The 25357-nt window shown below is 40.6% G+C and overlaps 1 protein-coding gene and 2 long non-coding RNA genes across 8 annotated transcripts in view; 1 reads left to right on the plus strand and 2 right to left on the minus strand.

The window, feature by feature from the left end:
• igf2bp1 (insulin-like growth factor 2 mRNA binding protein 1) overlaps nt 1–12283 on the minus strand; it is a 64772-nt gene extending 52489 nt beyond the window's left edge. The window contains exons 1-2 of one of the 2 annotated variants that reach the window (XM_051389102.1): nt 11548–12283; nt 10281–10341 (exon numbers count right to left, since the gene is read on the minus strand). In XM_051389102.1, the coding sequence (XP_051245062.1) occupies nt 10281–10341; nt 11548–11722 (236 nt within the window). In that variant the 5' untranslated portion in view covers nt 11723–12283. The remainder of the gene's footprint in view (nt 1–10280; nt 10342–11547) is intronic. The other variant, XM_051389101.1, reaches the window with a different exon arrangement.
• LOC127357057 (uncharacterized) lies at nt 10459–20794 on the plus strand. Of its 5 annotated transcripts, XR_007882104.1 has the most exons (4): nt 10459–10964; nt 15444–15546; nt 17853–18696; nt 19009–20794. It is a non-coding gene; the product is annotated as an uncharacterized LOC127357057 (long non-coding RNA). The 5 variants fall into 5 exon arrangements; XR_007882105.1 differs by having other exon boundaries at nt 10459–10977; nt 17853–20794; XR_007882103.1 differs by having other exon boundaries at nt 17853–20794.
• Nucleotides 14623–24977, minus strand: LOC127357053 (uncharacterized). Its single transcript, XR_007882096.1, has 3 exons — nt 24341–24977; nt 22102–22206; nt 14623–18564 (listed from the first exon to the last, which is right to left on the minus strand). It is a non-coding gene; the product is annotated as an uncharacterized LOC127357053 (long non-coding RNA).
• Between the last annotated feature and the right edge of the window lie 380 nt (nt 24978–25357).

A 25357-nucleotide genomic window follows, 5' to 3' on the forward strand; every position in this document is an offset into this window, starting at 1 on the left:
TCCGCCCACTGACCCCTCCTCCTCCCCGCCAGCTATGAGAAGAGAGGAAGACTAACCATGGCGTGCTACTTCTTCTCCGAGCCCCCCCCCCTCTCTCTCTGTCTCTTGCTCTCTCTGTGTGCTGCTCTGTGAAAGCTCCAGCTACACACAGACACACACACAGACAGTTCTTCACATGCATGATACATTTTGAGTGCATTTGAAGTTGCAACACACTTTACATAACACACAGAGAGAGGGAAATAAGGAACACGGCTGCAGAACAGAATAGTCCTGGTGAGAAAAAGGCTGCAAAATAAGAACTGAAATATGAGAAGGAAAAAAACCTAACAGCTGCAAAGTAAAAGAGTCATGAGAGAGTCCGATTCAGAGGACAGAAACTGGAAAGAGGAATTCTGAACAGCATGAAAAACAAAAAAAAATGAGTCTTACGACACGCCTGCAGACCAGTTTCTTTAAGTGAAAAGACACAAGTATTTGTGAACTGCTGCATTTCAGACAAATTTGAACAAATTAGACTAATAACCATGTTTCTATTTCTAAAGACTGAAATTTCAAGAAAAGCTTCCCACACAGATGGTGACGTGAGAGAGCAGAGTCCTCACTATGTCGCAGTGTGTGCAGTCAGAATGTATGTTCAAACACAGTTGGAAAGCATTTTGATAACAAAGCCGATATTAATACAATACAATGGTGTTATGAAACCATGCAGATGGCAGCTAGTGTGGACAATCCTGAACATTATCTGAGAGTTAGATTTATATTTTCAAACTCAAAACTGCCTCTAATAACAGCAGGAATACTAGTGTCTTTCCACCCAATTAGATCTGGTTCTTGAATCCGTTCAGGAATTCCTCGAACCGTGGTTCTATTTAGCGCAGTGATTCCCAACCAGGGGTACTCGTACCCCAGGGGGTACTTCTGCTGTTGCCAGGGGGTACGCAGAAAGATTGTAGAGTAGCTCAACTAATTTGTAAAATTGAATTAATGATTTGATTTTAAAAATATATATCCACCTATTGAGTTAGCTATTACAATTCATTTAGGAATCAATTAATAGCGTGTAAGAAGATGAAATAATTAGCTTATAGTCACAGATAAAGTGTGGAAATAGATCACGCAGACTTGACCAAACCAAACTCAAGTTCAAATTCAATTGTATGAAAATATTGTAACATCCACTATTATCTCAATTTTTATAGGATTAACAGTTAAATTACATTTTGAAATTCTTTCAGATGAACACACTGGGAAGTTTATCAAACTGGGCTGCACGTTCTACAAAATAATGTTAGGAACCTGCCCACATTTCCACCAGGTGTGAGTGAAATAACCTTTTTCACAGCAGCCATTTAAAAATAGTAGGGTAAACAATGATACTAATTAAGGTTCTGATCCATTCAGGTCAAACAAAGTCAGGATGATGTTATTGTGCTTTTGTTATTACATTTATATTATATATTATATTACATTATATTATTATTATTACAGATTTTTGTTTTAATCCAAAAAAATGTCATTCTTTCCAACCTGTAGAATAATACAATCACTGACGTTGTCACAGTGAGGTCAAGGAAAGCCCCCAACTTGTCGGGTTCCGAATCAATTTATATTTTAGGATTCTACAGGATCCTAACCTGGGATAAACAACACAGGAACCACAGTCTCCATCGCACAGAAGACTGAATGGGACTCTGTGAGGATGGCATGCAACTTACCCAAAAGAATAAGGGTCAATATCATGGACCAAATGAGCATGTTAACAAAATAGCATAGCAGTGCATTAGGAGTGCGTTTACTTGTTGCTTCCACAGATGATTCATTTTTTTGCACGACTGAAGAACTGCCAGTAGTGTGGATTAGGGTGTTTAAACTCTGGCTGCAGGTTATACGTCATGTGAAAGGCGACACGGAGACACAATCTGCGGCCGCGTTACAGAGCAGGACGTTTTCCTGCAGCGCTCACTGCAACAATAAATGCTCATTAAGAGGCATTTCTTGATGTCAGTTAGACTCGCTGTGCATTTGCATGGAGACTTAGAAAAAGTGGGCAGTGTAAAGTACAGCAAAGCTACTATCTGTAGCTGTATTTATAGCAGAACAATGTCTGAAATCTAGAATTGCTTCATTTTCTCTAAATTCCACTGTCGTCTAAACTCATGTATGTTTAGCTGCTAACAAACTATGCAAAATAACATGGCTTGTATTTGCACTCCACATTAAAAAAAAAATCTGAAGTGATTTTGAATAAAAGCTGTGTACGTGTTAATGGCCCTGGGGGGGGGACATGAATAATGTAAATGGTACAGTCACAGCGGGGAAATACAAGTCAGAACTGCATCAGGCCACATTGCATGATTTCCTTTAAAAACCAGAGGCTTTGGAGACAATGTGAGGAGGCCCTGGTCTGAAGCGTCTACGATAAAAACGTACTGACTTTGGGGGCGGGCCCCAACTCTAGCTCATCATGGCTCCCCCCGTTGTCAAACCAGGTGTCAATATGGGAGCATCAGTAAAGCTTCGCCCTTCCATCCCCTAAAAAATCTTTCAAATATTTTCTACGCAGTAATGATAAATGGAGGTTCCTGAGCAAAAGCAAACAGTCCTAAAAGGTGTGCGACAGTAAACAGGAAGTTCAGCTCTCACAGACAGAATGCCGTTGCCTGTCTCGAGCCACCGTTGACCCGCCTGCTTCAGTCCAACCTCGACCGTTACTTACAGCTCAGGATCGACATCGTGCTGCGATACTAAACTTTTAAATGATCTTCACTTGACCCGTTTAACTTCTCATGCTATGCAGACATGTTATAATCACTTTTTTTTTTTAAGTGTGTATCCAGGGAGTCAAAAGATAAATCAGAGGGTGTTGCAGGATGATTAATGGGATACGAATGTAGTTTTTCTGACTTTCCTCTAACTTCTGTGCTTCATGAAATGAAAATGAAACTATCTGAGAAGGGGAGAAAATACCTTTCCACAATCTATGATGAAGGCTGGAAAGCAGGCATTGCTTCATTTAAGAGGGGGAAAAGGTTGGGAACCACTAGTGTGTTTGCTTGCTTTGTCATAAGATGAACAGCTATACATCATATGATGGCGTATGAGCTTTTTGCCCGACTGAGATCTTGAGGAGATTATTATATCCCAGAAAAAAACTACAGAATTACTGGGAAAATACTATCTCATGTTTGAATATTTCAGTCCGTATAAGTTACATATACAGTAGCTAACTAAATGTGCAGTATCAGTTCACAGAAAGCTACTTACAGAAATATCTGAGGTTTATTACACTGCCAGCTGGTTAACACTATAAACTGTTAAACTGTGGTGTTATTTGGAAGTGATGTCCCAGGCTCAACCATCACCAGCATCTTTTTCATTGGCAGGAAAACTGGGATCTTCATCTGTCCTCCATGTTTCTTTTTTGTTCTATGAAAGCACGCTCATTATAAAAGCACAAAAGAATAAAAATGAAGGATCCTGATGATGGTCGGTATGCCGACATGACCCACATTTTAAAGCTCCCCTAGCGCACAACACAAAGGTCAAAAAGAAGAAGAAGGCGACGAATCTGAAAAGTTACTTCTGATGAAATTTAAAAAGCAAAAATTGGCTTAGAAAACTGAAAATGTGTAACAGAAGAGAGCAGTGACCGAGATGACTGAGGAGATGTGAAAATGTTGCATTGCAATCATTGCATGAATGTGACAGCATCTATTGGACCAATGGGCTTTTCTGAATATTCCACATTTTAAAGCATCAATCTGATTCATTTTGAGATGCATTTTCTGCCAACCTGGGGAGAGCTGGAGAAACTTAACTTCAGCCATGAGTCAAAAATATTATGGCCTCCTTACTAAGTATTATGCAAGCCATTGTCAGCCAGCCTGTCACTGGGGCTAACATTTACAGTATATGAGGCACAATGTGGCTTAATGCATAACCCCCACAAGAGAAGGTGGACATGCTGTAACTTAACTTGTCTACTCTTTCATCATGATTGACAGCCAATACAATGTTAGGTAATTTAGATTTTAATACATTTTAATATTTCTTTTTTGTGATTTACCGTTAGCTACACAAGCTAGCAGCTAACTTTAGTAACAATATCTAGCTAATGTTAGGCTAACGTTAACGGTAGCGTTCGCTAATCATTTTCCACTTTAGCTGGCTAACGTTGCGTTCTCTCCTGCTGTGTTCAATGACTCAATTCATCAAGCTGTAGCTAACGTTAGCTAAGGCTATGTCAACAGAGCTCTTAGAGATACCAGAAAATATTAAAACACGAGCGAAGCGAAATGCTTGTAAACCAATCAGGTGATGGTATTCCCCGACCTTCCCAGAGAAATAAACTGGTGATTCAAGGCCCTACGCACTAATATTTCCATGCACTTGCGCTCCCTTCGGGCACGCGCACCTGTTCACAATCTCACCAATCTCTGGTACCTACAACCCCCCCCCCAACATTTTCTCATCGTATCTACACGGTTCACGTAGGCCACCTATTTTGGTTTCAAAACGGCGAATTTGGCCGAAAGGTGAGTGATTTTCATGTATGGATCGGGTTCTGTCTTTTCAATCACACACACAACTTTTAATTTTTTAAATACAACAGTTTTGTCTGAGTGCACTGGGAGTGATAACTAGAACACATGAGGATTAACACAAGAGAATTGGCTGCATAAGACAACAAAAGATGTTACACCAACGCAGTTTTCTTCAGTTTTCTGATGAGAAAATATTAAATTCAAGACTGATTTTTTTTTCTTCTCTCAATCCACGATTCCCTGTTCATTTCTTATCAAGCTCTAAAGCAAAAAACACTACATTACATTGTTTTTCCTCATTTTGCTGAAAATCACATTTTTTTTGAATGAAGAGAATCAGCTCCAAATGCCAGCACATTCATGGCCACTATAGAGTGTCTGAAGGTGGAGTTGAGGAATTGATGCAGCAAATAATCCAAACAATGAAATCCAAACAGACAAGATGAGCTCCGGCTGCACTAAAAGTTATAGCTAATAAATCAGGGCCAGGGATGGTGATTTGCAAAATGAGCCTGGTACCGTTTTAACAGCAAAAACAGGAGAATGGGAGACACCGAGAGATGACTCTTTATAGCGATATTGGGCGGGGGGGGGGTGCTTTAGTTAGGCTTAACACAATCTAATCTATAATGTTCAAGAGCCACCAAAATAAATGTATTACCTCTCTATTCTGTGTTCAAAACATGAATATCATGTCATCAACATGTATATGCAAATAAACTTAATTACCAGTACTTCTGTGCATCTTTTTGGTCATTGTCTCACAGACCCCTCTGTTATATGTCAAAATAATTTTTAATATTTTTTTTTTTCTGTTTTCTTCTGATGTTAATAACACCCAACATTTAGATCAGAATCACGTTTATTGCCAAGTAAGATTTTACACATACGAGGAATCTGTCTTGGAGCATTGGTGTATAACATATACAAATCACACATAAAGCTTTGTCTCTTCTCCTGGGAAAGAGCTCCGGGTATCACAGCCCAAAACTGAGTTAACAAACAAAACAAGAAAAAACAATGTGCACCAACACACCGAGGCGACCGTTCGTGGCGCCATCTTAGGTCACAGCTGATGAAGTTACATTTCACTTTGATACAAACTGGGCTGTACCATTGATGAAGGTGGATCACAGAAATAAGTGTTATTACAACAAATAAGGGAAAATTTCATGTTTTATATATTACATGGGCTATGCATGAAATATAATTTCCATTGGTAAAAAATACACAATGTGTTATCCTAAACCTACAACAGAATACAAATAGATTTATTTGGAATTTGGGGGCGTACTGCTGTGTTAACAGTATTGTCGACACCCATCATATATATAATATAATATAATATTAATATAATAGCACAGACAAGTTCAACCAGGATGTACAGCTGGGGTCTCTGAGACGCCACATAGAAGCAATTCTCACAAAGTTGGGAAAAGTCATGAAATAAAGTTAATTATGTGTTGACGTGTTGAAGAGGACAGAACAGAACATCACGACTGATCTAGGCTACCTGAAAGCCGCTCAGCCCAGCTACTGACCTTCTGCTATTGTTTTTACTGTGAGAGTGTGTATATACTGTAGGTACAGCCATTATAAATCACGCCAGATGACAACATTCCTTACTTATTTACCGGCATAAGTACAGGTACTTGTGAAGGAAATAAGTTTAGCATGTACAGGAAACTGAGATTACCAGCTCTAGGGCACTGTTAATGAAAGCAAAGCTACAGTGTGGTAGATCCTTGCATTTGATTTATCTTATCATCAGTCCATCTACCCAGTGTGGGAATAATATCAACAACAGGTCAACTGGAAACATGGACAGCAATGATATTGTTAAATTATACTGCACATATTGTGGATGCCCAAGCCCAATTTTTCTGCCACATTTACTACAATATATGCCAACTTTTAGAGCAGGCTGCCAGCTGAAGATAATAACTGTATTTCATATCACAGGTCAAACCTTTCCATAATCAACTCATAAACACTTGTATAAATTCAAATTCACAATGCACCCTCCCTCAGCAGTATACAGACATACCATGAGTACAGAGTGAGAGCATATGCAAACATACACCTAACACTAACACAACTGGTAAAAAGCAAATAGACCAATGAAAACTCTGCAAATTAAAGATGGGAGTAAATCTCTTGTTTTATTAATCCAATTATTTTAATTATTAGTTTCTGTAAACGTTTGTTGTGTTGCATTTAGAATACAAACATGCAGTTATTTTGGCACACTAACTCTAACGCTTAAACCAATTCAAATAGGAGGTGTTTTTATAGACCGCATAAGATTTAAATTTTTTTTTTTTTATTATTCAGTTACAAATTGCACACACTCTTCAGCTTTGTTCGTCTATCCCTCCTGTCATCTACTTTACAAAGAAGTAGAGGGTTTCAAGGATTTTTAGTGGGTGTTACCACTGTTGTAGCTCTACACTCGCTCACTACAGGCATTCTATACATTTTTCTCTCCAGAGGATGGCCTGTTCCCTATGAACGCCCCCTCTCCCCACACACACACACACACACACACACACACAATTCAGCCCCCCACCCCTGCACCCCTCCCGACTCCTACCCCTGCTCCTCTACCACTCCTGCTGACCTCAGCCTGACACACATTTCAATCAGCTTCATGGTGAATATTACGACCGTCTCGAAAGTTTAAAATCCTTCCACCTCCATCTCACTGGGCTCATTTTTGATACACACAGACACATGCGTGGCTCACATGTGGCAATATTGGTCAGGGGTCAGGGGCATCCATGGGAGCGCCCCCTGCAGCCTATAAGGGGTTCAGCACAAACACTTAGAGGACAGAAAGGAGGAATTGAACCTTAGAACTTCCCGTTACAGGCCTGTCCCCTTCCCCCCACCTCAAATAAAGGGTTTGTTCCCTCTGAATAGCTGCCCCTCCCTCCCACACACACACACACACACACACACACACACACACCTCCATGACTTCCATGTCAGAAAAACTGCACCAGGGGAAGTTTATGGCGTTTAAGCAGTGATATAATATGAATGATAACAAACACACAGGACTGCACTGGATTTATGCAAACACACACACACACACACAGAGCAACTACACACCTGCCAACTTCGCCATGTTCAGAATTTGAGAGGCTACAGTCAGACTGAGGGCAGAAGATTGAACAGATATGGAAGAGGAGCAGCCTGTTACGGGTTTACAGGACGCCATGTTACTGTTTATTATTGAGCTCATTTGAAATAAAGGCACACGTCGTCAAAAACAAAAATCGGTCGTTCGTTCCAATGAACGCTCATTAATAAATACGCCATTACTGTAGTTTTGCAGCTGGGGCATTTTAAACATTTACACAATAATTTTGCACATTTGAGACAACTCCAACATCACACAGGCGCATGTAGAGAGTGTAGCCCCGCAGATGTTTGACATCAATATTTAAGCACAATAACTTGAGACAAAATTTGGATAATTGGGCTCGCGCTGGCTGGGTATATGAACGGCCATTTTAAGATGAGGCTTTAAAAAAAATTGGTTTCCGTCATATGAATGCACTCTTACCAGGATTCCTTTTTTTTTTTTTTTTTTTTAAATACTGAAACACCCCCACACACACACACACACACACGCCAACAAATGAACTTTGCTACTACAGGGCGAGCCGGGCGCTGAAGAGACCCGGAACTACACACAGTGGGGGGAAGAAAAAAAAAACAGCAGCCTGTACAGTTATCCTGCTTCCCTCAGAGCTTCGCCATTTTGCCCTCACTGCCTGACGTGGAGTGACTCCTCTCTGCGTGGACGCACCACGTGTTGTGGAGCCACGGAAGGCCCCAGCTCAGCCCAGCTCAGCCCACGGTGGCCCCCTTTCTCCTCACAAATCATCTTTATCATTATGGCTCTTCCAAGGTTATCACGGTGAAGGTGTGGGACACTCTCCGCACAAACGCAGCGCCATCACAATAACGTACCGACCCGCTGGGAGATTAGAAGAAATTACAGCCTGCTGCCATGTTGGTTCTCTAAGCATGGCGAGTGAACCGTTTCTGCAGTTTCACAATAACTGAGATATTTAAACGCCATTCACCTGCACAAATAGCACACTGCTGGGTTGCTTTTTTTGCGCCACAGCCATACTGCAACATTTCTTCACCGTTTCCTCTGCTGGCGCAAGGCGGGCGCCCCAAAACACCTCCAATTCTAATATTTGGCCACACTGACACAAAATCACAGACTGCAATACATGTTAAATGCATTTACAGCCAACAATGAGCCAATAGGACGATGTCTCCGGTCACTGGTCTCTTTGATCATGGGAAACACACATACGCACACACGTGTGGCCAAATGGCGGAACATGGACGAACTGTGCTCACTGCTCAGATCGTATCTGTGCCAAAGGTTACAGGCATGAATGATGATCTATAGGCGGATTCCATAAAACTGTTAAAAGCAGGTCAAGTCTGGCCCCCAGCACAGAGCAGCTGATCCACAATGGACCCCAGTTTATCCTTTGGACCAAGGACATTCGAAGTCAAACTAAAGTGGAAGCTACAGGTTCATTTATATCTATTAAAATGGTTAATCACGATAAAACAAAGATTTTTTTTTTGACCGTCCAGAACACTTAGACCACTGTCCCATTTTAATTTCACAGCTGACTGCAAAAACAAAACAGCTCAAAATATTATTTTTTTTAAAAACTTACAATAATTATCCATAAAAACTGAAAATACACAGCTGAGTTTTTACCAGAAACGAACGACATTAACCAGAGCATTTATGCTCAATTTATTCAGCATTTTCAAACAATTAGGACTCCGTTAAATCACATCAACTTTAACATTTACATTTCAGCTGGAGATATTTTACAAACACCCCAAAAATAAGGAAAATAATTATCAGACTGCATTTAATGTGCATCCTTAAGAACGAATTGTATCATTTCTAATGATTTACAGCCAGAGACGAACGTGATCCGAATTTGTACACACACACACACACACAGAAAACTAATTAAATGTACATGCATGGAAATAATGTATACGCAATTATTGGGCTTTAAATCCCAAACTAGTTGTTTCAAAAGTTTCAAAAACGTAATGATGAACTTATACACACACACACACACACACAACACACACACACTTCCTAAACGTAGGCTACTATATTCCCCAGTGCATTTCAAAATCCTGTTAAATAAATTTTTAAAAAGTGGTGTAGGATGAAAGGCTCGGCTATAGGACGTGCTTATAGCCTAATGTGATGACTTTGCAAAGAATATCGCCTCTACGTGTTTACAGTCTTCACTCAACCCACAGCAGCATTTTCACATTGAGAGAAAAAACCCCAAACTGCATTAAATGACATTACATTGCACAGCACGGCAGGCAGCTTTAGCTAGCTGTCACCAGTTCAGTTTCACAGCAATGGCCGACAAAGTTGAGGCTCCACACAGTCACACCAAAAAAAAGCACAAACCAAAACTAGCTAGGCCCCACTACTGCGCCGAACACAACCTGCAAATGGCTTTTAACACAAGGAAGACACATGGACACGCTTCAGAGCACCACTTATTGTAAATGAAGCAGTGAAATCGTTGTGTTCAGTTAGAACTCCATGAAAGAAAGGCCTGGACAAGGTGATGCAACACATGAAAGGGGTTTTAGAGAGGAGGGGGGGAGGGGTGATATATAGTGCTGAATACTGTTCAGTAGGCCTACCTTTGCTTCTTGGGGACGGAGTGCTCGACCTCAATACGTTTCCCATGGAGTTCCACTTTACCTGGGAACAAATAAGAATAATAAAAACCGGGGATTCACAACACACTGTAGCTACATGCTAACTGTTTACTAGCAGGCCTATGAGGGAAATGTGGTGTATTCAGGGTACATAGCTAAACTGGTGGACTCTTTGTGGCTAACTTTTGTAAACCTGCAGATTGCCAAAGAAGCAAAAGGGAAGCAAAGCAAGCTGGGAAGAAGGCTTGAGACAGATAGCTTCCGAGGGCCCAAAACATGGCGAAAAGTCACGGAACAAGTGGATTGTGTAGGCACGTCACTTCTGCCCCCATAATGAGCTACTTAAACCCTGAGAGATGCAGCATGACAACCATACGAATATTATTTTTTTCTCTCTGGGACTGCTGGTGTGTCTTAAAAGCCTAAATGGTACACATGCTGTATGGGGAGGGCTGTGTTTGGGAGTTTTGTGAGGTCTCATGTAGAAGAAGCAGAGGGAGCTGACAGGCATGGCGACCTTGCCTCCTCACGTTAGCCTACATATGTAGGAAATCATGAGAAATGGGCTACAAAGCACTGACGCCACGGCGTGAACCAAGCCTTGACAATAGTAGTAATGCTGCTCGTCGATAATTTTGGATTGGTGGTGGCGTGAGGCCTGTTTTGGTGAGTACACAGGGTAAGATGTGTTTTTTTTTTTCTTCTTCTATCTTTGTCATAGTGGACTGCCGGCTTAAAGGGGGAGGGGAGCCAGCAGGGATTCATACTATATCACAGGAAAGTATTCAGTCCTATGCTAGGCGTGCAACACATCGAAACGCCACTCTCACATACACATATTAGCGTAAAAGGCACAAGCCGCACTCATCCCTGGGTTACAAATGATTGTGTGGATAACTTGTTCAATGGCTATATTGTGAAGTGTAGTTCTTTACGTTCGGCTCAGGCTGTACGGTATAGCTTTACGTTTATACTACGTGTGTCCCTCCCCCCTGCAAAAGTTGAATGGCTCCCCGGGCGTATAGTTCTCCACACGCCATTAAGCTAGCGTCAATAAAATAATTGTGTGAATGTGTTTTTATCCGGCATGTTCGTGTAGTAGCCTCCGAGGTGGACGGGGAGTGAAACTGGGGTACACCGCCGAAGGTGGGCATGCACGCCGCTGCTCTACACCGGCGCTTCCCTTTAGAATGAATGAAACTAAAGGTGGAAGGGGGTCTTTGGCGGTCAGTAGTCCACCTTAACTCACCAGAAAACGTCTCGATAGCCTTCATGGCCCATTGATCGTCCGGACAATCCACAAACGCATAGCCGGTTTTCATTAGAAACTGTCCGGAGTATGGGATCTTGTGTTCGTCAAAGGTTTTTCCTAAGTCCTCGGCAGTCACGCTGTCGCCTAGATTCCCAATGTATAGCTTGTGCATGGTGGAAATTGTTTTTCCAAGTCCAAAAACGGGGAAAAAAACAAAGCCCGGAATAACTCAAATTGAAGCCAGAAAAAAAGTTTCTCTCCTGAATTTCTTAATAGCGCAACAAGATATTGTCACACTTGCCACACTAACTGAAAGTGGAAATCACGCTAGATGGCAAGAATAATCTAAAACCAAAAAATAAAAAAAATAAAGCGAAACAAATGTTAATTCACGACAGCAAACTAAAATAAAAAAAGAGATTTTAAAAGTGTAAAAACTGATGCTAACGTAGAATTTAGCTGTAAATCCAGTTGAATAAGTGGAGCAGGAGAAGAAATAAAATCCCTTGACTTGCAGCCGGCCCCAGCAGACGAATAAAGCAGCAGCCTATAGCCTCTCTATCGCACTGTGGAGGAGGTGGGTTGTACTGGGTGGATTTGGTGATGGGTCTGTGGTGGAAGAGTGGGAAAAACTATGGCGGGATCAGATCGGGAAAAAATGTTTTCCTCTCTCTCCGCCTCTCTCTCTCTCTCTAGTTTTCTACCCTTCCCTGTCTCGGCGATCCGCCTGCTGCCGGCAGAGGGGTGACGCCGCCCCTCCGCCGACTCCAATTCACGTTTTTTTCTTTTTTTGTTTGCAAAGAGGAAACCACGTGGTCTATTTGGAGTAGGTTAGAGAGAGGAGGAAGGGAAGGGGAGGGGGCATCCCCCTCTCATCCTAGGGTATACACCAGATGAGCGCGTGTGTACGTGCGCGCGCGTACATGGGTACACAAGCAGAGACCCCTAATTCCGTACTGTGCTCGCGCCAATCTGTACTGTATTTGTGCACGGTGCCGTTTGTGTGCCGTGCCGTGCCTTTTATGCAACGCGACGTGGCCACACATGCGCTTAATGCGCTTCTGCTCGTGCGGGCAAAGATTAGGCTATATAGAGAGACTTCCTCCACAACACCGTAATGTAAGCTAAAAGCTAAGACAGAACAATGTGTGGAGGGTCCAACTGTTTTTATTGCTTCAACTCACTTCTGCCCACACCCGCGGTGTTTGAGTGGCTCAAGGCCTAGGTGGAAAAAACCGTTCAAATTTAAATAACAAGGCACCGCCTGCTAATTCTATAGCCTAGCACCCCCACCCCTCCGCTGTTCCCACCCTCTGGATGAATATGATGCGTGGTGAAGAAGTTAGTCGTCATGATGTTACATAAATGACCTATGGTGAACCTCAGGCTGTTTGGAGCGGGGGGAACAAAAGGTCCAGGGCCCCATTTAGCCTCAGGGGCCGCGGGGGTACTGCTACTGGAACCTGCGGAAACTCACTTTGATACATTGTCGCCTACACCCACCGCCCCATTAACTGAAACAATGTATCAGATATGGCGGCGATACAATGTAACAACAGCAGAGTGCAGGCTGTTGTAGCTATAGGCGGGCTCTCCGTAGCCCCGTAACTGCCCCACCTCTCGTGTTTTTTTACACGTTTTCTGTAAATGTTGTGGTTTTACTTGTTCAGAAAGGTCATGGCTTCCAACAGGCGGTACCCAGAGTTGTGATACAACTTCAACAGCGTTCTCCACACCCAAGCAGGCGTGTTAGCTTCTGTGTCACCCATTTCTTTATCATATTTCTCCGAGTAGAGTTTAGAGGAAATGACAGTATGGCGCAGTCGCCTGGATACAGCGCCATACACACGCCGCGCGCCCCTCTGCGTGGATGGAGGTTTCTCAAAATGGAGGCAGTGGCTGATCCACAGGCCTCCCACACACACACACACACACACACAGAGTGTGGCTGTGGTTCACACTGGCGCTCTGTGCCTCACGTTTTCCTGTTTTGGTATAAATTTGGACATGTGTGGAATTTGGCGTGTAAAAGGTTCTTTGCTGTGTGTGAGACACTTTGTAGCCCCACTGTACACGCCCGGAGGCAACGTGGCACTCTAGTGCGCTCGCTTGGTTAGAAAATGGCTCCTGTGCACAAAATGGATCCAAACCCTGTAACTGGTGGTACGGTTGTCGTTGCCTCAGCATGGGCGACGTTAACAAACGAGAGAATTTCGTTCAAAAGCATAGATGTGTTTTTATATGCAAACGGGAAGAAATCCGCCCGTGTGTCCATATTTGGTTGGCAGTGCTTTTAGATGAAATACAGTCAACAAAACTCATGCTCTCAATTTATTTGGCGAGTATTGTGTTTTGTGCAAGTAAGTACCCCTTAGTTTAAGCACTGTATTTTTTCATAAGGATTTAATGACAATTCAATATGTGTATTGGGCCATATATTAGTCCTGAAACTGTATTTATGTAGCCTATCTGAGAGTAGCCTAAATCAAAACATTGAGTAAACATTTTACCTTACCATATTTTCTTGTTAAATAAATCTAATTATCATATCCAACATCAAACCCATAAACATGACACCACTTAGTCACAGCAATATATTTATTAAACAGTCAGAGGTGAAGCATGAAGAAGAAGAAGAAGGAGAGAAGGAGGAAGTTCTGAGGCTGTTGCACCCCCACCCCATGCTCTTCTACCCCAGCTCTGAGAACATACAAGTTAGCTTTTTTTCTCTCTCCCTTGTCCTGAGATGGCTTGAACCCCTCTTCCCACCCACCCCCCTTTCTCTCTTTCTTTCTCTCAACAAACACACACACACACACACACACACACACACACACACACTGGTCACATGGGAACTAGTGAGGTCACAGGCTAGTGTTTCCAAGGGTCAGATAACCACATATGATGCAACATATATTTGAAGATTGTTGGTGCAAAAGGAGTGTGAGTGACCTTTCTAAATTTAATCAGGAATTAAGATTGCAAACAAAGAGGAATTTAGCTTTACATATTTTTACAGTGTGAGAAAACTATACATTTCTACTTGAACATAAGTTTGACATTGTAATGACATTGGTTTAAGTTTATTTTCATCTTTTTTTCTTTCCTACAAAATATCCTTTGTTTTTTCAAGCGGTTTATACATGTCCCCAATGATTGTAAGTATGCTCACAAGTATGTAAGTATGATCATTAAACTGATTAAAAATGCAGCAAAAATTCCAAGAACATTCATTCACCAGTTGCCTGAAATAAATACTCGTCATTGCCTTGCACCAGATCTCTAAGAAGTGTTGTTGAATTCAGGGACTGAGGAACAAATTCAGATCCTCTTTATCCCATTAAGACCATTGAGATTTGAGGAAGACTGTCAGTGTAAGTTAGAGGTGAAGCTTGTGGGGCTGTTGCTCTTTCATGCTGGTATCAGGAGAACAGGTTTCCTATAGGGGCAAATGGAGAATGACGAGGTCAGTTTTTAAAAGTGCGGAGGTTGTGAGGAGGTAGTACGTTTCTGACCACAGGTGGACTGACGTACATGGCCACATTCTGTAATCTCAAATGAATGACTTCCTCGTGAAAGTTTTCATAGTTTCTCTCCTCCCTCACAACTTCTCATCTCAGACGTGAAAGTTGTCATGCTGAGATATAAACAAACTCTATTACAAGTAGAAGTCCTGCACTGAAAATGACCCAAAAATATGTGATATTATTAGCTAAATGTACTAAAAATATCAACAGTAACAGTAGTGGTAATGCAGAACGATGGTCCCTGTAAGTGTTGTACTCTTCTGTTACATTAATGGATTATTACTGATGAATGTTTGTCTAAGTAGCATTTTAATATTGTAGCTGGTTGAAGTGAAGATCTTTCTTTTTTTCCTTCTTTTTTTTTAGGTGGCAGATACAGATTATTGGCAATTGATTAATCTGCCAACTAGTCCCTTTATTCTGTAACACATCAGGAAGCAGTGAAACATGGCCATTACTATTTCCCAAGGTGAGCCCAAGGTGATGTCTCAAAATGTCTTGCTTTGCCCAACTTTAAAACCCAAATATATTCAACTCATCGTTGCAATATAACGTAAGACAATGAAAATGGCTAACGCTCACATTTAAGAAGCTTGAACCGTTGAATGTTTGGCATTTTTGCTTGAAAAATAACTGCCGATTAATGTTTAGTCCAACTGATCAAATAATTGACTGCTCATTGCAAATCCACACCTCTGAACTCTTTTATATACTGAACAGTGCATCATATTTGTCTTTATCTTAATCAGTAAATTAACAAATAAGTTATAGCTGTACCTTAAAATCACTCTTGGAGGAAGACAAATCAGGAAATGACTTTTCTGTACTCACGCACTTCCTAAGCACGGTAATCAATGGCATCATAAGACCCTGTCAACTGCCTTTGTGTGTGTGTGTGTGTGTGTGTTTTGGGGGAGGGGTGGATAGGTCAAAGGCTGTTGAGAAACAGGGTGAATTGGGCGGGAATGCAGGAGGAGGAGACAAACTGCCTCTGGAAATGCAAATGGGTTAATGTTCATCTTTTGTCCTCCTCCTTAGATCACTGTGTTGCATGTAATATTATAGTAGCTACTTAGCAATGGCTCTGTATCTTTAGAGTGTTGTGTGATGAGGTAATACTGCTTCTGTATGACTACATGGCCTAAACTCGCTGCAAACCAACAGAACTGCTTCAACACACAAACTGCACTCAAAAAGTAGTTTACACACACCATACTATTACTTTTATTTTCTTAGATTTTAACGCAGAGATCATACACAGGTTTTTTTGTGAAAGAGACAGTAAACAGTGAAATAGGAAACACTTACCTGCCAAACAAGCCGGTGAAACACACCTAGAAATATTTTGGCTATATATCCCATCCTGACTGCATCCTCCATAACGTAATTATATCACATGTTCATTTGTCACACAGCCGTCAGGGAAATGTAGCGTGAGCTTAAACGCTTTTGAGTGGTGGTATTCTATAATTTTCTTATTGTCATCAAATCCCATGAAAAGACCAAAACATACACAGAATGTAAACTATATACAATCTATTTGTTTGATTAAAAACTACAGCGAGCACCTGTTTTTTTGTTTTGTTTTGTGAGGTTTTTAAAATGTACGTGATTAAAGCTCTCAACACTTGTAACCTCTGAATAACCCTGGCTGTGGTTGTCAGCTTGAAGTTAAGAGCCACAACAAGAGGAAGTTAGAAAGTAGTGAGACAGCGTGGGATTTAATTATTGCATTTACATAAGTGCTGTACTTGTTTACTCGAGTATTTAAATTTTATCCTACTTTATACTTCTACTCCACTACATCTCAGAGACAAATGTTGTGCTTTTTACTCCACTACATTGGTCTGACAGCTCTCCTGCTTCTTAAACTGAATAAACAATTTAAAACCCTCTTGGATTAGCTGGGAAATGCACTGTCACCAAGCTGAAAACAGGGCTGTGTTTCTGAGCTCATGAAAAAAGGATTTTTAGAGATCCGTGGTTCTCACAGAACAGTGACATTACAAACATATGAGGATCTTAAAGAATATGACTCTTTGCTGTAGATTCAACTAGCCAACAGTATGTATAGTAGTTAAATGAGCTCAACCACAAACAGCTACAGCAGTGCAATGCACAATCCACAGCTACCCAGTTGGTAATACTGCAGTTATATAAATATTGCAATATTTACATCAGTTCATTTTTTCCAGTCACCATTGTGTTACCTCATTCAGCAATAGACAGTGACTTAAGAGACATTTATTCAAAGGAAAATCTTCAAGATTGGTGTTTGAAGTAAATTCTTCTGATGATACTCTGCCTATATACTTACTATATACTATATAATATATACTGAATTTAGGTTTTGAATGCAGGACCTAAACAGAGTATTTACACAGTGTGGTATTAGTGCTTTTACTTATGTGAATGATCTGAGCACACCACTGGAGACAGACCTACATTGTTAGTTTTGGTCTTTTCATAAGTTTGAGGACGTAAAAAGAGTAACACCAGCCATTCCCCAGTCCCTGCAGGATTTCACAGGTTCGGGGGGATTGTTGCAGCCTAAAATGCCCGATTTGGCGGCAAATTGCGATACATGTTGCAATGTTTTGAGGCCAGGGCCTACAGAATTCACAGGGATTGGTTAATTTTGGGTAAGTTGTTGCGATTGTAACTTCCTGGAGGGACTGATATCCTTTCATTTTAAAAGGTCTAGTGTGAAACATTTAGGAGGATCTATTGGTAGGAATGGAATATAATATTCATATTCAGCTGTTTTATCTACAGGTGCTGCACATCGCCTTCTGTGGAGACTGCCATGTTGAATCGCCATGTTTCTACAGTAGCCCAGTGCTACATAAGGGCGTTGGTGTTTTTTGTGCGTATCACGGCCACCATATTGTCTCCTTCACACTTGGAAGAGGAGGGTAAAGAGAGGGAGTTGCGATCTGCAGCTATACCTTTAGACCCCACTAAATCCTACACACTGGTCCTTTAAGGTCTCTGACATAATCACAGCAGCCTGTTGGAGAAACAGTTTTACTTGATGGTGTCTAGTGTAAGGAGAAGGAATAGTAGAAGCAAGAATTTGTCATTTTTTTCAATAGAAACCCTGTTTATGGTGGTGAGGCTTTTTTACGTAAGAGGATCTTATGACCAGCTGATTCTCAATGAAGGATTTCCAGGTCCAAGTGTCGACTGAGGCCAGACTGAAAAGTCACTGCCTGCCAGGAGCTCTTTAAGGGGGAAATGTAAGGCATGATTAAAGATTTTTTTTTTCATTTTAATTCACAATGAAAAGAACCAAAATGCGCCTTGACTGTCATTTATAAACTGCACAATGGCTGTTTTGAGAGGCTCAAAGGGCCTTTACATCTGCGGAGTACCTTCATGCTTTAACTACATGACAAATCTCAATTCAGTGGCATTCCTCCTCAACACAGCGTTCCTCTTCCAGAGCCTGCAGGTAGACAACATCTCGTGTAACTTCAATGGCTTCCTGCAAGAAACAAACAAGACGGAGAGGAAGAGTCCTCATTAGACGGCCTGTGCTGTAATGACGAGGCTGCAGAGGCAGGAGAAAGTCACTTTGTTCAAAACTAAATAATGAGATCCAGGCATTGTTTTTTCTGTAAGTGAAAAAGAACATTTGACAATAGATTTCCATTTTCTATACATGATACAGACAACCAAATGTACTTTATAGTACCCAGGCTGCACAGATCTGCTTATATGCTGCCATCTTTGTTATTTAATATGAAGAGCTTACTTAAAAATGTGTGTAAACCCTATATTTATGGTCCACGGCTGTATTATTTGATGGTGTAATGTGAATCAAGCTGATTATTTACAGGTAATACTTTCATTTTTACATACAGACATTATTTGCTTCCCATAGCAACCATTTCTTCCTCTTAATAAACTCCCTATTTTTTCTCCTCAGATCACCTCCTCACTGTGTCAGATGTTAAAACTCATCCTGTCTGCGGCTCAAATGTGTCCATTGCACGGATTCAAATGCCTGCCATGCATATTTGCTGCAACAAGGACAGAAACAGGATGTCTGCTGCTGGACTAATGAGATCCATCATCAGCGAGCAGACACACATTGTTAGTGCCTGCATGTCATTCCTGTCCATTTTACCTTTTCTCCCTATTATTTATTCCCCCTGGCCTTCCTCCATAGTGTGACGTCAGTTTGACATGCATTGCTGTGTGACATGCTGGTCCACTAACAGTCTGAAGAAGAGTCCGAGCTGAAAATGTAATTGTAGGAATGCCAGAGTGCAACAGTATTTACTGCATCAATGATTTGTTAGTGCGTGCAATAAGTGCCTGGGTGCAAGTGCTTATTAGAAAAGCAGAAAAACAGTCACAGCAGTTGACGTCCTCAAAGTGAAAGCTGGCCAGATGTGAACAGAAATCAGTGGAGAGTGACAGTGTGTGAGCTTCATGCAGATGTGCTCTCGCCACCTGCCAACACCGCGCAAAAACTACTTCTGATAAGTTCTCTTCTTCTTTAGAGCTACAAATAGATGGTTTAAATCAGCCTAGTTCATTACAATGGCTTTAAAGAACAGATTAAGATTCTCTCTTCAGCAATGCTGAGCAAGATTTAATAAGTCAGCTCTTAAATATTCATCTTAACCTCAAGATGTAGCTGTTCTGGAGCTTTCAGTTATATCACACCATCTTCATAAGCAGGTGGAAGACAACAAGAAGTCCATAAAGTGCTCAGAAAAAAATGGCAAAAAAACTACATTTGAGTGACAATGGTCATCTGGTGAAGGAGACCATGTGATATGATTGAAAGATCCATAACGCTTGCTAAAATAGTTCATGAGGTAAGTTTGTGTCTCTGTTTCTGAGGTCAAAAATTAACTTAATTTCTACTTACATAGGTTTTTCTGCTATTTGTTCAACCATATGGCCATGATAAAGTAAGTAAGTGGACCTTTGAGTTGCGATTATTTTTTTTTTCTTTGGTCAAAACTGTGCGTTTCCAGTGTTCTCCTTTATGTGTTGGCCATTTATAAAAACTACAAAGCCCTTTGAGTCTGTATAAATAAAACGGACTTAAAATGTACTACTCAATTATTATTGAACGTCAATCAATTCATTATTAATTATTAACCTCAGCAATGATTTGAAACATTAAAGTGCATTGAATTAGAGATGTTTAAAAAAACTTTATGGAAACATTTAAATAAGCCCCAAGCTTTATGCTCAAAGTTGAATAATTAAAATAATACAAAGACAAATAAATTAATCCATTAAACGTATTTATATGTTGATTAAACAAGCTCTGCACAAGAACTCACTGCCTCGTCCTCATATGGTTTTACTGGCAGTCAAATTAGAAAGTCAACCATTCAATTTGTGAGATTCATTCAATTAACATATATGCAACCAAAACACAGTTGAACAACCGGGGTGATAAGAAACAGACAGAGCAGTCCCTGGAGAACACACAGAAAACAGGATCAATTTGTTACACATCCAAAAGGTAGCAGAGAGTGAAACTATGAAAGAAAGGGGAATGTGTGTGCCACAGGAGCAGCATCAACGCCCACAGTCAGACTTTTTTCATACTTTGTTACTTTTTGGAAATGTCATAAGCTAATCAGCTGTATTCAAAGCTGTTTTTCCATGAATGTTATGGGCCCCCGTCGAGAGCCTGGATTCCTGAGCACAAACCTGCCTATTTTGAAATAAAGAATATGAATTTGTTCCTGTTTAAATGACAGCATGAGAGAAAACACAGCCTCATTCACTGGCTTCGGCCCAAAGGACTTTTTGAATAATAAATATTCATTTCTGACATTGTTTTTCCACAAAAAAGTTCAAGTGTCGGATTAAAAATGATTAAAATCTGCTCTTTTTCTGTAACAGAAATATCCATAATCTATGAAAATGCAAATATTGTTAATTTCAGAGGTTTAACTGCTGGATACAAAATGTCTCCTCCTCCAATGAAAAGTCAATTTTCTCAGGTTTGTACACTGGAGGTTTAAGGTTTTTCCACATTTGTGTTAGTAGTGTACAGATCCAGGATCAGCTTCAAACTAGTTGTGATGTCATAAAGTCCTGCCGGTACGTCCATGTAGAGATTTAAGACGAGCAGAGAGAAACTTCTTCAGCTGAATGTGAAAAACAAACTGCACATACAATATTCTGCACAGTGACGATTAAACATCAGAGAGAAGAAACGATATGCAAAACACATTTTCGACTGTAATATTATATATGATATATATTTGAATGTAAAAAGGTTTATCATAAGGAGAAGGGGACTGACCACATCCCTCAGAACCTGGACAGTCCTGGCTGAATGTTTATTCAGGTGTCACTGCAATTTTTCCAAAAAGAATAAGCATGATTTATTTATATTTGTTCTGTTTTTTGTCACACTACAGTTTCAAGGTCGAGAATGAACTTTCGTGCTTAAAAAAAACAGCTAATTATTATCCATGTTTATAAAATGAGGCCTTCACTTTTCATAGATGTTGAAGTTTGCATTGTACTGACTGGAGTTAGACTGAATTCAATGAACGTGAACTGACGCTGGTTCCGTTGGAATTCTCTTTTGTCCAAATAGTCAAACCGATTTTGTAACTCCCAAAGATTTTGCTCCACAGGCCCAGGTTCGATCATCACTGCAGCCTCAGAAACCAAACCAGACTGCTCTAAATCCACACCTCTGGCTCTGTTGCTACACATGCAGGATTTGAGGCCTAAATGGTTCTAATTCACAACAATTGGGTTTAAATTTAGAACTTAAGTTTACAAAAATACAAAAATAGCTGTAGAGAAATATAAATAAAAGTTGTGTCGAAAATCTCTTGTAACAAATTGGTCAATGCGGACTTAAACAAAAAAAGGTTTTCAAATTCTGCTTGAAGAATTCAGGCTGAACTTTGAGGCTCAAGTAGTTAATCAGCTGCTCGGTGGGCCACGTTTCAAACCATTTTAATTCAGTCGAGGAGTTTGAATGTTAACAACACCTCACTTTCAATCAGAGTACAAAGTCAAATACCTGATTGCACGTAGCTTCACTTCCTGTGCTGACGGAAACAGGATGTGCTCACAGCGACGGAGAGTGAAGCAGCCTCACTTGACACACAAAGTCATTCAGGAGAGCCTGTAGAAAAATCCTGTTTTCAGTTTGATGGATGTATCATCTCATTTATCATCTTCATTTATATGCTTATGAAATGTGTTAATAAAAGGCCACAGACCAGCAGGGAGGAGAGAAATGTGTAGAAATGTATTTCCTGAAACCAGCGTCAAGGAAACTACTCTGATCTGTTACTTAAGTAAAAGATATCAGCCTACAAATACACTCCTGCATTGAAAATATTAGTTCGGTACAAGTCATTTCAGAATAATGCGTGTTATGCTACCTCTCATATTAATGGATCATTATTACTATTCATAAGTTAATAGCATTTTACTTCTTCATATTTTATAAGATCATCATATATTTTCTGTGTAAAATCTCAACTGTCTGCTGTATTAGTCAAATAAATGTAGTGGAGTAATAATTCTAATATTTTCTAATGAACTGTAGTAGAACAGAAGTAGTATTGGTGGCACTTTATTTGGATAGTCCACCCACAGATTTACAGACTGTAATATTTGCTTTGCCTGTAGATGTTTAACAGACTTTCTATAGACTATATGGGACAATTGATGACAAACCCCAACCAATCCTTAACCACTGCGGTAATATCAGTAATGGTTTTATTTGTCAAACAGTGGAATTGTTGAATCTCAACTAATAATCTCAAATAAACAATCTGTAGGCTATCCAAATGAAGTGGAACCAAAGTATTAAGTGGCATAAAATAGAAATACTTCATCAAAGAAGCATCATCATATCTTAAAGTTTAAGTGTCGTAGGTACTGGAGTAAATGTACTTAGTTACAGGGGCGGATCTACAGGGTTGGGCCCAGAAAAATGCCTGGCCACCCCAGCTTGGTGTCAAACTGAATCCATTAATTTAGATTAATTCTAAAAATAATGTGTTAAAAAACTGTAATTAATTTAATGATTCGTTACGGACACAATTTAGATTCAAGTTCAATGAAAAAATATGTGTATTTAGAAAAATATCTAAAGATTTGGAAATGAAACAGTTTATTGCCTTCTAATGCCACCTTTAAAGATTCCTATTCAGTGCTTTGTACCACAATAATGTGTTTGAGTTCATATATCTTCATTTGGGGGCTTTTCCAAGCAAATATTGATATATGTGACTGTTCCCGATTAAATCAGCGTATAAACTTTTCCACCGACCCTTAAAGTCTCTCTTATCACCCAGTGAATATTTCAGATCCGCCCCTGCTTAGTTACTGAAATGTATCAGTCAGAGCTGTGGAAATACATGTAATCAATGCAGTCAGTTGGTTTTCTGTAATTAATAAAAAGAGTTTCCATCAGTTGAAAAACCTGTGTGAGGTAAAACAACTTCCCTCACATTCAGAATACTTCAGACTGATGCATCTGTTGCTGCAAATGATATGGAATATTTCACTTTCAGAGCATTGCTGGCTCAGAGGAGCTTCGGTTGAAAGTTTCTAGAGAATTGGTTTCACGTTGAAGGCCTTTTTAAGTCAAACAGAGAGTCAGAGCTGGTGGCAGCACTGTGATTCAGAAAAAGAGGCACAGTTTTATAAAGAAAATAAAGAAAAGCTCTATCAATCAAACCAAAAAGTTCACATTTTGTAGCCACAATTTGGCCCATGTGGATAACACCCAGAATACCTGAAAAGCCAAATTAATTCAGCAGCAAACCTGACTTTTTATGGTTTTATGACAGTGAAATAGATCCAGCACAACAGCAACATCACCAGGTACAAATGTTCTTCACTATAAATATGTGACCGCAGCTACATGTGCATTAGAATTATTACAGAGGATGCTTTAGAGCAAAACACACTCAAGAGCTTTATGAAATGATCAGAACGAGAAGAAGACACACACCGACATTTAAACAGTGAACAGAGACAAAGTCAACGAATCGCTTCGATTCAGGAAAAATGTCAAATGCATTGTGGGAAACAACAAGTGCTGCTAACAAACTCCCTAATGTGTTCTTGTTCTATTTCAGGCTCCATTTCTAATGTTGGTTCACACAGTGTGAATCCAGTTAGCGCAGGGATACAGTCTGCACCAAACTGCGTCCATTACAGCCGCACGAATTAAACACACACACACACACACACACACACACACACACACAGCAGTTTAACCATCTGGGAATCGGACTCACCGACCACGGGCTCGATCAAAATAATAGTCCAATATCCCTCATGTGGCGGACGGCGAGAAGACCGGAGCTGCTCTCACAAAGCACACAAAATGGAGAGAGGGGAGGAGGGGGGGAGAGAGGGGAGGAGGGAGGGGGTTTCGTCTGAGGGGGAGCCGCTGGTTTGGAGTAACAAAAAAAATAAACCTCACAATGTCCACTTCAGTGCTTTAACTGTCCTTCAGGTTGCACTGGAAGGCGGACTGCTACTACCAGGGGTTGGGGATCGTTCCACTGACCGAAACCAAACGGTTTTATTCGGCTGTGAACACCAAGAGCTTCCCTTGAATTTGTTTTAAAACGTTCAGCTTGTAAAGGATGGGCGAGAGGCAATATTTAGCACTCAGTTTCTATTAAAAAAAGAAAGAGAAGCAAAGGAAAATTAGCAGTGTCCTGGAGGAGTCAGTGCGGATGAAGGACTGTGCTCCTGTAAGCTGAGAGGAAACAGTAAACTTCCTGTCTGTACCTGTATCTGACACATTCACTGGCTAAAACTTTCCATCATTCTTATTTCTATTAGTTCGTTTCTCGTTTCAGTCTCACTACAAACTGCCGTCAACTTCAGTTCATGAAGCCTAACATGACATGAGCCGTTGGTTCTGTCTGCGGTTTAAGTAAAATATCTAACAGCGAATAAAACCGAACGCTGCTTCTCTCCCAGTCCGCGCCACTACCGCCACCAAGCGGCCGGTACGGGCCACTACACCCGGGCCTGCGGTCCGGTAGCGGAGGGAGAGGCCGGGGCCTTCAGCCGGGAGCCGGGCCTGCTGAGGCGCAACGATAAAAAAAAAATTCAGTCGTGACAAAATATAAACTCTTAGTTTGAAGAAAATATATTGAAAAACATTTGATTTATACGTTAACTTATTAAATCGTATTATTTATATGAGACGAAGTTCATTTTGAAACGACCCTCCTCGGCCTTCATGTCACTGCTCGTTAATATCTTCATCATGTTATCAAAATAAATATTACCGAAAC

Source organism: Dicentrarchus labrax, unplaced genomic scaffold (genome assembly GCF_905237075.1).
Source record: "Dicentrarchus labrax unplaced genomic scaffold, dlabrax2021, whole genome shotgun sequence".
Classification (NCBI taxonomy): Eukaryota; Metazoa; Chordata; class Actinopteri; family Moronidae; genus Dicentrarchus; species Dicentrarchus labrax.